Source organism: Neoarthrinium moseri (genome assembly GCF_022829205.1).
Source record: "Neoarthrinium moseri strain CBS 164.80 chromosome Unknown scaffold4_Wmoseri_CBS_16480, whole genome shotgun sequence".
Taxonomy (NCBI): Eukaryota; Fungi; Ascomycota; class Sordariomycetes; order Amphisphaeriales; family Apiosporaceae; genus Neoarthrinium; species Neoarthrinium moseri.
In genome coordinates this window covers 1,149,306-1,162,429 of record NW_026055118.1, presented here as the reverse complement: position 1 = coordinate 1,162,429, position 13,124 = coordinate 1,149,306, and the positions used below count along the sequence as shown (strand labels likewise).

The 13,124-nt window shown below is 50.0% G+C and overlaps 5 protein-coding genes across 5 annotated transcripts; 4 read left to right on the top strand and 1 right to left on the bottom strand.

The window, feature by feature from the left end:
• Positions 1-482: 482 nt before the first annotated feature.
• JN550_002160 (uncharacterized protein) lies at positions 483-2,504 on the top strand (the record flags this gene model as incomplete). The annotated part of the gene is made up of 4 exons (XM_049313424.1): positions 483-728; positions 848-1,070; positions 1,133-2,379; positions 2,433-2,504. 4 exons carry the CDS (start codon positions 483-485, stop codon positions 2,502-2,504), a joined length of 1,788 nt encoding a protein of 595 aa, XP_049176221.1.
• A 224-nt stretch (positions 2,505-2,728) lies between these two features.
• On the bottom strand, positions 2,729-4,829 carry JN550_002159 (uncharacterized protein; the record flags this gene model as incomplete). Its single annotated transcript, XM_049313423.1, has 3 exons — positions 2,729-4,450; positions 4,539-4,592; positions 4,803-4,829. The coding sequence occupies 3 exons, from the start codon at positions 4,827-4,829 to the stop codon at positions 2,729-2,731; spliced, it is 1,803 nt and encodes a 600-aa protein (XP_049176220.1).
• A 3,261-nt stretch (positions 4,830-8,090) lies between these two features.
• Positions 8,091-10,304, top strand: JN550_002158 (uncharacterized protein; the record flags this gene model as incomplete). Its single annotated transcript, XM_049313422.1, has 7 exons — positions 8,091-8,181; positions 8,243-8,289; positions 8,356-8,395; positions 8,917-9,183; positions 9,255-9,817; positions 9,884-10,142; positions 10,195-10,304. 7 exons carry the CDS (start codon positions 8,091-8,093, stop codon positions 10,302-10,304), a joined length of 1,377 nt encoding a protein of 458 aa, XP_049176219.1.
• A 484-nt stretch (positions 10,305-10,788) lies between these two features.
• On the top strand, positions 10,789-11,565 carry JN550_002157 (uncharacterized protein; the record flags this gene model as incomplete). The annotated part of the gene is made up of 1 exon (XM_049313421.1): positions 10,789-11,565. One exon carries the CDS (start codon positions 10,789-10,791, stop codon positions 11,563-11,565), a length of 777 nt encoding a protein of 258 aa, XP_049176218.1.
• Positions 11,566-12,444: 879 nt separating this feature from the next.
• On the top strand, positions 12,445-12,871 carry JN550_002156 (uncharacterized protein; the record flags this gene model as incomplete). The annotated part of the gene is made up of 2 exons (XM_049313420.1): positions 12,445-12,658; positions 12,717-12,871. 2 exons carry the CDS (start codon positions 12,445-12,447, stop codon positions 12,869-12,871), a joined length of 369 nt encoding a protein of 122 aa, XP_049176217.1.
• Between the last annotated feature and the right edge of the window lie 253 nt (positions 12,872-13,124).

The following is a 13,124-nucleotide window of genomic DNA, read 5'->3' as shown; positions in this document are numbered from 1 at the left end:
CCTGCCCGTTGCCACAGAGCGTCCAAGTAGAATACAGTAGTAGTAATAGACCTCATGGATAATCCATACCAAAGGTACCGGTCTCCCACGTAGATTCCGGCCGCCTTCCGAGGTGGCTGATTAACCTTATTTGGGGACGGTCCACGACCTTCCTTTGCGGGTTCTAGCGCGTCGATGCACATCCCCGTCTCGGCAGCCGATCGCAACGCCCATCCCCGCCAGCCATTTGACATGCCGCATCTGGTTCCTCTGGTTTTGACGGCCGTGTTTGCTGAGGTCGCATCTGCCTTGGTGACACTCAATCAGGCTAATGTAGCGTCCCTGCGGGGGGATCCAGCACGCTGAAATCACCGCCATGTAGGCCTGGGCAAGTACTTAAAAGGCTTGATTGCCCTTGGCTTTACTTGGCATGCACACCTTCGTTTCTTCAGCACGTCCCGCCGGTGCACTCTTTCCTCCATCCAGCCAGGACACCCGGCATCATGCACGTATCTGGTCCTCTCACGGTCGCAGCTCTTGCTGCCGGCGGCTTGGCCTTCCCCACGCTCGGTCTTGGCCAAGAGAAGAGGTCCTTTGCGGCGACCAGTGTCTTCGAATCGGTCCCTGCACCGCCCAGTGGATGGGTCAGGGAGAATGTCGCTGCTTTCAGCAAGGACGAGGCGACGGCGGAGTTGAGAATCCAGCTGGTGCACCAGAATATGGACAAGTTCCATGAGCTGGCTACTAACGTACGTAAAACCCCAGTCTTCACCTTTGGGCCTAAAAAAAAGAGAAAGAAAACTACCATCCTCGCTACGGCGAGTCAGTCCAATTAGGTAGTCACGGCATTTATTGATAATGTTTGCAGATCGCTACTCCTAGCCATGAGCTCTACGGGCAACATGTATCTCAAGATGTGATTGACGCCATGATAGCCCCCAGGGACGAGTCGAAATCCCTGGTTTTCGAGTGGCTCCGCCAACAGGGTCTTGACCAGGACGCTGTTCTTTCACCCCGCGGAAATACGGTCGTCGTGAAGGCAAGCGTGCGCCAAGCTGAGAAGCTACTGGGTGCTCAGTATGATGTTTACAGTAAGTTCACCTGCCACCTCCATGAAACGGACGATCTTGGCATCTCGCTGACGGTTTATCAGACAATGCGGAACTGGGTCAGCAGGTCATCCGTACACTCGAGTACAGAATTCCCGACACCCTCAAGCAGCATGTCAGCATGGTTCAGCCCACGACCTTCTTCGGTCTTCGATCCAGCGTCAGCAAGGTTTCCCCCGTTACTGAGTCGGAGAGTGCAATCCATATCAATGCTGCTGACGCAGTTGCTGGCTGCTCCAACGGCGTGACTCCCGAGTGTCTTTCTAATCTCTACAACTTTGCCTCTTCCAAGTCTACTGCGCAGAGCAACGGCAAGTTGGGAATCGCGGGATTCCTCGAACAGTGGCCGAGCACATCAGATCTCTCAACATTCTTGAGCAGGTTTGCCATCTCATCGAACACGGATCAGAGCTACACCTGTGATCTCATCAACGGAGGCAAATGCCCTGCCAATCCAGGCAACTCTGTTGGGGTTGAGGCCAATCTCGATGTCCAGTACGCTCGTGCTATCACGAACGCGATCCCCAATGTCTATTATAGTGTTGGCGGCCGACCACCTATTGTAGGCAGTGGTTCAAACACCAACGAGCCCTATCTCGAATTCCTGGAATATCTGCTAGGCCTCGACGACAAGGACCTGCCGAACACCGTTTCCATTTCCTACGGTGACGATGAAAGCAGTGTCCCTCTGAGCTACGCCGACAATGTATGCAACCTCTTCTCCCAGGTTGGTGCCCGTGGTGTTTCGATACTGGTCGCTTCTGGAGACTCGTCGGTTGGAACGACCTGCAAACTCAACGGCAAGACTCAGTTTACAACTGCATTCCCCGCTGCATGCCCCTGGGTTACCACCGTTGGAGGTACACAAGGCAGCGCTCCAGAGCAAGCTTGGACTAGTGGTGGAGCTGGTTTCTCGGAGGTCTTTGGTCAGCCAAGTTACCAAGCAGCCGCTGTCAAAGCATGGATTGCCAACAACAAGGATGGCGTATCTCAGTACTACAACGCCTCAGGCCGTGCCTACCCTGACGTCGCCGCTCTTGCCAGTAATTTCCGCATTGTGGAGTCTGGTTCAACAACGGCTGTCTCTGGGACTAGTTGTGCTTCTCCATCTTTTGCAGGTGTTATCCAATTGCTGAACAGCGCACGACTAGCCGCTGGAAAACCCGGTCTTGGTTTCTTGAACCCTTGGCTGTACGGAAACGCCAGCTCGGGCTTCAACGATATCGCCACCGGGAAAACCACCGGTTGCCGTAATGCCATATCTGGTGGCGCTGGTTTCTCTGCCATCTCAGTGAGTTTAATGATCATCCTTGAACTGTACTAGACGCTGATAATTACTGTTAGGGATGGGATCCTGCTACTGGCTTGGGATCTCCCAACTATGCCAAGCTCTTGGCAATTTCAAATTCTACATAGATTCCTAGACCGCGATGCATCATTAAGATGCACCTAGATTGCACTATGGGTGCACTTATCCTCAGAATGGCAGTGATAAACGAAAAGATTTCAAGACTGGGGACCAAGTGAGACTTTGAATGGCCGCTAGTTTCAGATGTCTTCTCGTGCCAGAGTTGTTTACTACGATACATTCACTAGAACTCAGGCCATCAAACAGCAACGCTTCACTAACAACCCATGGGTCAAGATTGTGAGCCCTCAATGATAAGCTGTGCAGCCCTCTCTGCAATCGCATAGACTGCCGTCTGAGTATGAGATGCAATCAAAACGGGGATCACGCTTGCATCGACGACGCGTAAATTGTCAGTGCCCCAAACTTTGAGCTCCGGGTCTACCACCCCTCCATCATCCTTGGGTTGCATGGAACAGGTTGATGTCAGGTGATAGAAGGAGTTTGTGGCGTTGATGATATACTCGCGCCATTGTTCGTCTGTGCTGACAAGTGTAGCCCCCGGCTCGTGCTCGGTTATGAGGGCACTTGCTAGGGGCTCAGTCTGTGCAACCTTCCGCACATACTTCCCAATCTCTATAAGGGCCTGAATGTCGTACTCGCTAGAAAGGTAGCGGGGATCAATCTCAGGTGGTCGGCTAATGTCTGGCGATGATACATGGACGCTGCCTCTGTTGAACGAATGCATCGCCGCACCCACAATGGTAAAATATCCCTCCCCATAGTGAGGCGTTCCTGGGGCCGGATACCCCTGAAGGCCTTCATAGCCATCCAGGAATACAAGTTCTATCTTTGCCACAGAATCGTCCTTGACTAACTGTAACTTCTTTTGCACAACGGGGTTCCGTGACTGTCCAAACTCCTCTTCCGCGAGTCCAAGAAGACCTGAATCATCACCGATTACTTGCTTCCAATTTAACAAGGAAATCCCATTTGGAACGCCGTCATAGACAGTCAGTTCACGGTTTTTCCATAGCGTCAACTGTTCAGCAGCATATGTAGCATTGTACAACAGCTCGTCCGACGAGTTATACCCTGGCTTCAGTCGATAGGACATTGAAATCCGAATGTGGTCTTGCAGGTTCTCTCCAACACCTGGTAAATCGACAACTTGATCAACGCCAATTGCATCCAAGACCGATTTCTTTCCAATGCCAGATAGCTCGAGGAGGCCGGGACTGAGTAGGCTCCCCGACGACAGAATGACCTCCTTGCTTGCCTGGATCACCGAGCCATCACTTAGCGTTATTCCAGCTGCTCTGACATTCGTATTATAGCTAGTTTTAAGATTCACTCGCGCTACCTGTGTCGATAGAAGAACTTGAAGGTTTGACCCAGCAAGAGGTAGGTACGAGTTTGCACTGTACGATCGTGCCCAGGTAATGCTGTCGACGCTGCTCGGGTGGTTCATGACCCCCAGCGGTGTACCGTTCAAGGACTCAACATTATGAGGGACTCCCAGGCGTTCCAGAGCCGAGATAAAAAGGCGCTGTTGCTTTGTTATGTACCGACTGATAGCTGTGTGTATTGGGCCATCCGTTCCTCGACCTGCGTCGCCGGCCTCATCGGGACTCAAATTGGTGAAGTTCTCCGAGCTCATCATGCTTTCTCTTATAGAATCCCAGTTCCAGCCCGTGTTTCCAAGTTCCTCCCATCCATCGTACTCTGCTTTGCTGCCACGATTCCACAGCATGAAGTTGAACGCTGAACTGCCTCCAAGAATCTTTCCACGGGGCGTTATGAGAACTCGCCTTGCGGATTCATTTTGGGGAACAGTGGTTAGGTTCCAATCGAATGGCCCACCAATGGTAGACCCACGCATTCCAGGTACATTGATCTTGAGTTCATGCGGGGCTGATGGGCCAGCCTCAATGAGAAGTATGCTGCGGTCTGGCAATCCTTGGCTCAGTCTCGTTGCCAGTGCCACTCCGGCTGTTCCTCCGCCTATGATGATCTAGCCTCATTGTTAGTGAAAGGTATGGTATCAAGTGAGATGGTTTCTACGCCATCTAGTCTTTGAGGTATTAGCTGAAAACACTCACATAGTCGAAGACATCATCTTTGCGAATATTGTCTTTCAGGACCCGCTCATGAGCCTGGCTTGTCGCCAATAAAATCAAATTTAATGCGCAACGAAATAACATCATTATATTCTTCTTGCTTGTTAAAAGAATGCGATCGTATTACTCGAGAAAAGTCGGGAGGGAGGGGAACATTACTTATGTATGTCCCTGACTGCTCCCCCCATTGCACTGAAGACACTAGGCGTATCGGGAGATAGGCAATGGGGGCACACCGCCGCTTACCGATTCTTCTTGGTGCCGAAGCACCATTGTTATTCGTAGATTTCCAGTCCTACAGGAAACGGGTTGCTTGGGTGCAGTAGGGAGCGGATGGGGACCATGAATTAGGTGCGAATCTTACTAACTCCACCGTTACACCGCAGCGATCTTGGCATCGTGTATCGCTGGTTATTGCCTCAACTCGCTGCAGTATGCGCCTTGATCTGCAGCTGCTTTATGTCGCTGTGAGGGGTAAAGCAGAATAGGATTAGGGCTTGCCGTCCACTTTTCCACACGTACTTTTGTACCCAGCAATGCGAAGATAACAGTATGACACCCGTGTGTATGCTGTGCATTATTATATCATCATAAAGGGCTTGTAAGTGGTCTATGGGTAATGGTCTTTGACGTAGGCTATATGCTTGCTAAGAAAGCTCGCGCTACAGGTAAGACCACCCTGATGGTGGTATTTTGCATCGTTTCTTGAAATTCCATCTACATTGTAAACGTGGCTGATTTGGGGGCTTGGAGGCTGTAACGGAGCAGCTGACATGTCAGCGTTGGTGAAACTTGAAAGAATGTCACGCTCGTATCCATCAATGCAAGGCTTTGGATCACAGTTCGTATCGCGCCGGATGTATGTTCGGCATTGAGTCAAGAATCCTTAGGTCTGACAGGATCTTAGGCCTACCCAGGTCCTGCTTGCCGCAAAATCTATTCCCACGTGTGAACCATCAAGTGAAACCTTACCTGCATGAACCCCATCACACGGATAACATGTCGCAAAAAGCATCTGAGCTTCAGATGCACACAAACCCTATCTGCTTGGACATATTCATCTATGGGCCCCGCTCGCGTCAGATGAGGTATGCTAGTCCCTAACAACGGCCGAAGTACATTTAATTTTGCAAAATCAATTTACTCGGCGTTTCCAGGGACTGTAGGGCTACATGCCTTGAAATTTCCATGGTCCTAGATCTACCAGACAATCCCCACAATGATTGGCTGATCAAACTCACTTGGATTTCCAACCTCCGTACAACGATGCAACCTGGAGGGTTCCAAAACGTGGTTCGTGTATGACCGCTCCAAGATGATACAAGCAGAGTTGAATTAGTATAGAAAAGAATAGGATAAAAAATCCTTCTTTTCGTTTAGAGGACAGGGTGCTATGAGCCACTAAGGGGCGTATCACCGGAGCATGTTCATGCGATACTATCGTATGAACTCGTGTAGGATCATAACGCCTTGAAGCCCAAACACCCGTAAGATGCAGAGTCACTCCCGACCGTATGCATTACATCCTGCGGATGGATGCACCGAGATTGAGGTTACCACGTTGTCCCCAGTGACGTTTCTGGAACTGCGACGTACACCAGGCCAGAGATATATAAGTTCAGTGTGTTTCTCGTTCGATGTGTCTAGAAACGTCAAGCAACACCCATTCACAACGTATCACTCAACTCGAACCCTATTTTATAGACCTATTGTCTTGAATCATGTATTATTTCGCTCTATTCACATTGGCACTGCTAGGCGGTCTGGCAGAAAGTAAACCTCTGTCGTCCTTTGGACCACTTCCGTCGTTTACACCGCTTCCGTCGTTTACGCCGCTTCCGTCGTTTACGCCGCTTCCGTCGTTTACGCCGCTACCGTCGTTTACGCCGCTACCATCGTTTACAGCACTACCATCGCTTATCCCCATTTCGATTCCATTCCCTCAGTCCGTCATTGCTCGAGTTCCTTCGGTGGGGTTTCAAACACTAGTGGCGTCTGTGTTTCAGAAACCAACCAGCACTGATATGCCAACTCCAACCGATGACGCGACAATGGCAGCCGGACTCCCAACAAGCACTTAGGAGGAGAGCCAGCGTGAACCGCTGGAATCTGACAATTTCCGAAAGTCCCGGGCTCGTTATTCGCGGCATTCATTTGAAGACGGAGGTCGTGTATGTAACTCGACACTAGAGTTCGTTGACGTGTTATGAAACGGATACGCGGTAAAGAAGGGGGAAGTCTGATGATTTCAATTTGAATATCGTGGATAATTCCACCTAGGCGGGTTTGTTATTATTGTTGTTTTGTCAAAGTGGAGAGATCAGCTCCTACCTGTGCACCTCCAACAAATGGTCTCAACGATTGATACCATTGGCGTTTAGTTCTAGCAATTCACGTCCCTGTGCCTTTACATCTTCATATTTTCATCTGTCCGGGGATTTGTCCAGTCTGACGAAGGCTATATGTACCCTACGAATATACTATTTAGTTGTGTGCACAATACCAGAAAAAGATTAAGGGACGAGACCATGAGGGGTATGACATTGTTTGTAATCCTTCAACATGTGCCAAAGCTCATTGCTGAGCACTCATCTACATCCGGTGGGAATATCATGGGCTTAGAACGTCATTCAAGCAACGGTGTGCTCTTACTGCTGTCGGCTGTGATGAAGACACCCGAGCAGCAGGCACTTGTATATCCAAAAATCAGATCTGCGATAGAACTATCCAAGAATATGCAAGGATCACTGTCGACAGCGGAAATTTCTCATGGATATATATGAACTATGCGGATATGTCCCAGGTTCTTAAAAGCTACAGGTATGAAAACATATCCAAGATGAGGATGGTAGCAGCAACATAAAGTCCGCAGCAGGTATTCCGAAAGCTTTGTCCTGGCGGATGGAAAATTTCAAAGACAGATTCGGACACTGCCTGGCCTGGCACATGATGATTCTCCTTGGAAATGCATACAAAATTGCCTGATTCAATGTTCGTCAACTGTATTCCTTGGGCAAATAATATTTCAGATCGTGTTCGAAATCAACGGTCGTAAATTTGAATAACTATGGTGAGACAATTCAGTAAGAGAACCTAAGAAGATCCGAACGCGTGCAAGGGAACTCCTAAAAGTATGACATACGATGCTGACAATCATGGTACCTTTCTGTTAGGAAGACAGGCTCGTGTTACTACCATACGGCCAGTGCCCCTTTCAAGCTACACCTGCACCTACCTGGCTCTCCTCATCTGGCTGACAATAAAACCTGGGCATCTTGACCCTGCCACGGGCTGGTATTAACTTATACTAAGGGCTTGTGATACAAAAGTTCTTTCCGTGAAGCGAAAGGTGAGAAAATCTTGAATGGGGTTGGAAAGTACAAAAGTTCAAAATCTGGGAATTGTTTATATGTTTGGCTAGATGGCGGTGAACCATCGTGTAGATCCCTTAGTTCAACCAACTTAAGCTCGACAGAGTCTCCCACTATTGTCCTCTGTCCAGCTCTCACTACCCACGGCCGTTTCGGCGTAGCAATGGTCGTGCCTCCAGAGGCTACCCTTATCCCGGAACTGTATTGGCTCGGTACCCAGGCTTCATTTCAATTTGCACACATCTTCTATCATGGTACTGCTCTCCGAATTTGCGTTGATGTCATTTGCTGCTTCTTGTATTCACGCTGTTACAGTTCAGAACGGATATTATCCCGATTTCGAGTCGGGAACGCACCTTTTAGTCCTGCTCTTTGAGGGATGCCATGGCTTTGTTGACCCTGAAGCCTGACCCTTACGCAAAATCAAGCCGCTTTGGGGAGTAGAGGCTGCTGATCATGGCAAAAAGGGTAGGTAACCGGCTGGTAACGAGAGAGAAGGGGGGCGGGGACGGTGGGCGGTAGGTCATTTGGACCTAACAGATCCATGTCGCTAGGGCTCGCCTGAGTACAGGGGATGAACTGTCGCTAGCATTAGCAAGCGCCGCCCGTGATTGCGTGGAACCAGTCCGCCGTGGCTTCATGAGGGTCCTTCAAGGGTGCTTGTTTACCACACACATGCAGCGGTTGAGAATACGATCTTGGCAACACGCCGACAGGTCATTTCTCCGCTGATGCATAAAATCTAAGAGCCGTCGCAATATATCAAGAAGGAGCCGCTCTGTGATCTCGCACCTCTGTGGATCGTATCTCTTCTCTGACGGTCGTCAACCGCCAACACTCGTTTCTTCATTTTTGTTGGTTATTCCTTCTACAAAATCGTCGGCTGGCCTGAACGGTCTCTCTGTAATTCATTCATTCCACTTCATTGCCCCATCGCCCCTTCCTTCATTATGCTGTTGCTTCCATACTTGCTCTGACTGCGGTGTCAGCTGTGGCGGCACAGGCTGTATCAGGTACTGTGTACCGGTTTGCTACTGGAGTGACTGGTGGTGGATCTGCTAAGGCAGCTGCCCCAGCCAATATTGAAGAACTGGCGGAATGGCTTTCTGATGAAACTGCACGTGTCATTGTGACTGATGAGGAGGAATACGACTTTACCGCAACAACTACGACCGAAGCTGGGTGTTCTCGTATCAGCTTCCCCTTAACCAGCGGTGGGCAATTATACATTGGAGATCTTTCCTGCGGTGGCTCGGGTAACTCTGCAATCAGTTCGATTACATACGATGCCGCTGGGCCCAGCGCATTGGCAGTTGGAAGCAACAAGAGCATTATCAGCAGCAATGGCAGGGCGCGCTGAACGGCAAGGGTCTTTCGCTAAAGAGAGGCGCCAGCAACGTCATCATCCAAGGGATCGAGTTCACCAACATCAACCCAGAGTATGTTTGGGGAGGTGATGCGCTAGACATGCAAGAGAACAATTACGGCGTCTGGGTAGACCACTGCAAGTTTTCGCTCGTCGGCCGCATGTTTGTTGTTTCTCACTATGATGGATCCCGAATCACATTGCCAAACAACGAATTCGACCGCGTGACCATCACGTCAGCGACCTGCAATGGTAACCACTACTGGACTAAGATGTTCATCGCGGATGGCGGCCAAGTCACAGTTGACAAGAACTACTTCGACGATGTTTCTGGCCGCGCGCCAAAGCTCGGGCAAGATGGTGTCACCGGGACATTCCAGGCCACCAACAATTACGTTGCGAACATGGAAGGTTATGTCTTTGATGCTTACAATGAAGCCTCCATCCTAGTAGAAGGAAATATGTTCGACGCTGTTGACACTCCTATTACCGAGGAAGCAGCTTCCGTTGGCACTTTCTACAATGTTCCGGATTCATCAGCAGCGAGTGCCTGTTCATCTGCCATCGGCCGTAACTGTGTTGTGAACTAGATCTCGACGGACAGCGGTAATTTCCCATCCCTGAAGTCCTCGAATGCTCTCTCTGCCTTCTCTAGTCTGACCAAATTCCTCTTCGAGCCCGTTGACGCCAGCGAAGTCCGGAGCCTTGTCACAGGCTCCGCAGGTCCTGCGAAACCGGTTTTGTCAGGCAGCTCAGGCTCCGACCCGGGGGCGGTGATACTGTCCACCAGCTCTGCTATCAGCTTCACTTCGGATCTTGCAACGTCTGTCGGTGCTAGTGGCTCTCCCTGTAAGTTCTGCCGCGGCTGCAAACTCTGCTTCCTCCAGCGGCTCCACGGCAGTTACGGTGACGGCGCCATCCGGCTCTGCTGCCAAGGGTACAGCTTCGTCAACTCCGCCATCCAAGTGCGCCCAGCGCAAAAGGGCGTTCCGAGATTCATTCCGTGTTTAAGCAGTATGTCGGCGTGTTTCGGCTGTCGACTCGGTTGGAATAAGCGAAGGATGTTGAGCGCCTGCTATTTAGCGATTCATGTATATACTAGTTATGATGTGGATACGTATCTGCATCTTGATCGAATGATTGAACTCTTGGGCAGCGAACAAAAGTTCTTGGGATGGGCACACTTTGTCTTAGCCCTTAATGCGCCAAGTTAAGAAAACACCACGTGAACTAGCCCCATCTCCACACTTCAAGTCTGGGGTAAGACGACTCAGACCACTGCCCCGGAACCGAGTCCCACCGCTTCGTCTGAAGTTGCAAGTGACAGAACGTCCCGAATCTTCGTGGGACGTATTTAAATCTAGTTTTCGCATCATCCTCCAGGGCTTCTGCTGAGGAAAGACAATCCTCGTTCGTCTATTCCATCGTTCGGTATCCCCAACCACATCGATTCTGAGCCTGCGCTTGCCGACACTATCAGTCAGCCCCTATTTTCATGGCGGAACTCGTCGTCGAGGCCGGGAGCCTCCCACCACCGTATGTGGAAGCCATTGCAGTAAAAGGTTCAGCGAGCCTTGTGGAGCGCGCTGGTCGCGCGTTCCCGGACACGTTCTACATCTCCCCATACAGCCCTGACTCGTCAACAAAGTGGGTGTTGTCCGAGTACAAGCACCAGATTTTGTACGCAATCAGCCGGAGGGAACACCCTCAGGGCAACAAGCCAGACGTGATTATTCACGATGGCCTCTCTCTGAAAGATGCGACATTTGCGTCATTTCGTTTCATCGACGGGTCTCCAAAAATGTGGAAAGTAAGATTGCCGCCAAGAAGTGCCGAGCCTGAGGCTGGTTTCGAGCTGGTTTCAGCGGGGAATGATTGGAGAGCACAGAAGAGGCCTGTGTTCAAATTCGCAATCGAGACAGACGTCAGCGGGCGACGTGAACACTTTGAATGGCGAAGTAGCAACAACGACAACATCAGGAGAGCACTTGGTGGCGGACAGTCGCTCGGGTGGAAGCTGGTACGCCTGGCCCAGGATGCCTTTACGGACGAGTTGGCCGGACCCCGCGGCGCGTGGCCCAAGACAACCGATGGCGCCGAGATCGTCGCGGTCTTCTCCGGCGACGAGCACGGCCCACACGGCGACTGGCGATTCGCCTTTCTTGGGACGGGAAGAAGTCGCATCCTCGGCTGGACCTGGGAGGTGATGGCGGTAACCAGTGCACTGATTATTATGGATTCGGGGCTCAAGGTGGGAGGCGAGACTTCATAACAAACGCCATCCCTCATATCTCACTTTGTTCGGAATCAATTTTCGGGAATGTATCATAGCACGAGCAGTCAGGGCGGTTTCGTTTGTTGTAACTGTACAGGTTCCTGGGAGACGAGAGGTCATCAGTAACCAGATCCACCTATCATAATTGATACCCATCACACGAGGCACGGTGATTCCAAGAACGGATTCCATGTCTAAGCGCTTCGAGGCCACGCGGTTGCTGCGGTAATTACAAGACGAATAAACTACGTCGCACGACTGTGTCAGACAAGATACAGAAAATATGTTTCATTCACGTGAAGCATACAAAAAGAAAAATGAGTAGCGTGTGCAGCTCGGCTTAGCACGGAATCTGCTATCTTGGGCTGAGCATGACGTGTTAAGCTTGCAGTTCAACACGGATAATAAGAAAGGAGAGCTGATGCTTAACGTGCCACTCACTGTACGGTTGACTGTTGGGCTAACGTACGGGCTCTAGCGCATAGATTTGCAAACCTTCCGACTGCGTGCTAGAACGCAATAGGCAAAAATATCCATGAGGCGGCCATATGGCGCGTATGGCGCATAATGCATGACAAAGTCGGGGTTTCTAGCTGCAATCCGCTCAAACTACTCCAATTAGGACCACTTTTATTCAATAGTTATCGTTGTATAATAGCCCCAGAATAAGCAATGTCACCATTTGGAGTTGGATATCAGCGCCCTTAGTGTGTCCTCGTCGGCCACAGTAAGACATATATATATATGGCGACGTTGAGGGGCAGTGCTATTGACGGATTTGATACGAATCATTAGAAATTTCATTTATTCAGCTTAATTTATTGCTGAAAAGTCTGACATCTGAATCGTATAACCCGCCTTATATCCAAAGACATCATGGCTGCTAGCGCTATCGCATTTTCCCATCACCCTCAAGCACAGTCAACCTACAAGATCCCCCTCCTGGCAGGAGACAATGCATATCTAGGAGACTTGTTCTCTTCAGATAAGAGCAACCCTGAGAAGCCCATCTCATCAGGCCTCTATAGGTTAGAGAAAGGCGAGCCGTTGGTATACACATACAAGTATGATGAGATGAAGATTATCTTGGGTAAGTGATAATTGTTACCCAAGTAAGGATTTCTTCTTCTGACAGGAAGCCTCAATAGAAGGAGATTTCACCATCTCCGATGAGACTGGTCAGAAAGTTACAGCCACCAAGGGCGACGTATTTTTCTTCCCTAAGGGCTCAACTATCACATTTACGACTTCAGGCTTTGGCTTGGCCTTTTACGTTGGACAGAGAAAAGAGAGCGATTTTTAGACGCGCATATACCTGATGAGGTTGATAGCTTGCAATTGAGCGATATTCGCACCTTCCAATCAGCTTATACCAATAAGCAGCACTTGGAGTCACCAGAAGCCGTACGTGCCAATAAATGAACGTGAAAGAAACAAAAAGTATAGTATAATGATAATGATAATAATATGTGTGTGACCTCCCTTGTGCCTGTATGACAGTCATTTGAAAAATCGAAGCTGTTTCATTTGACTACTCTGGGAAGCATGATTTCGAC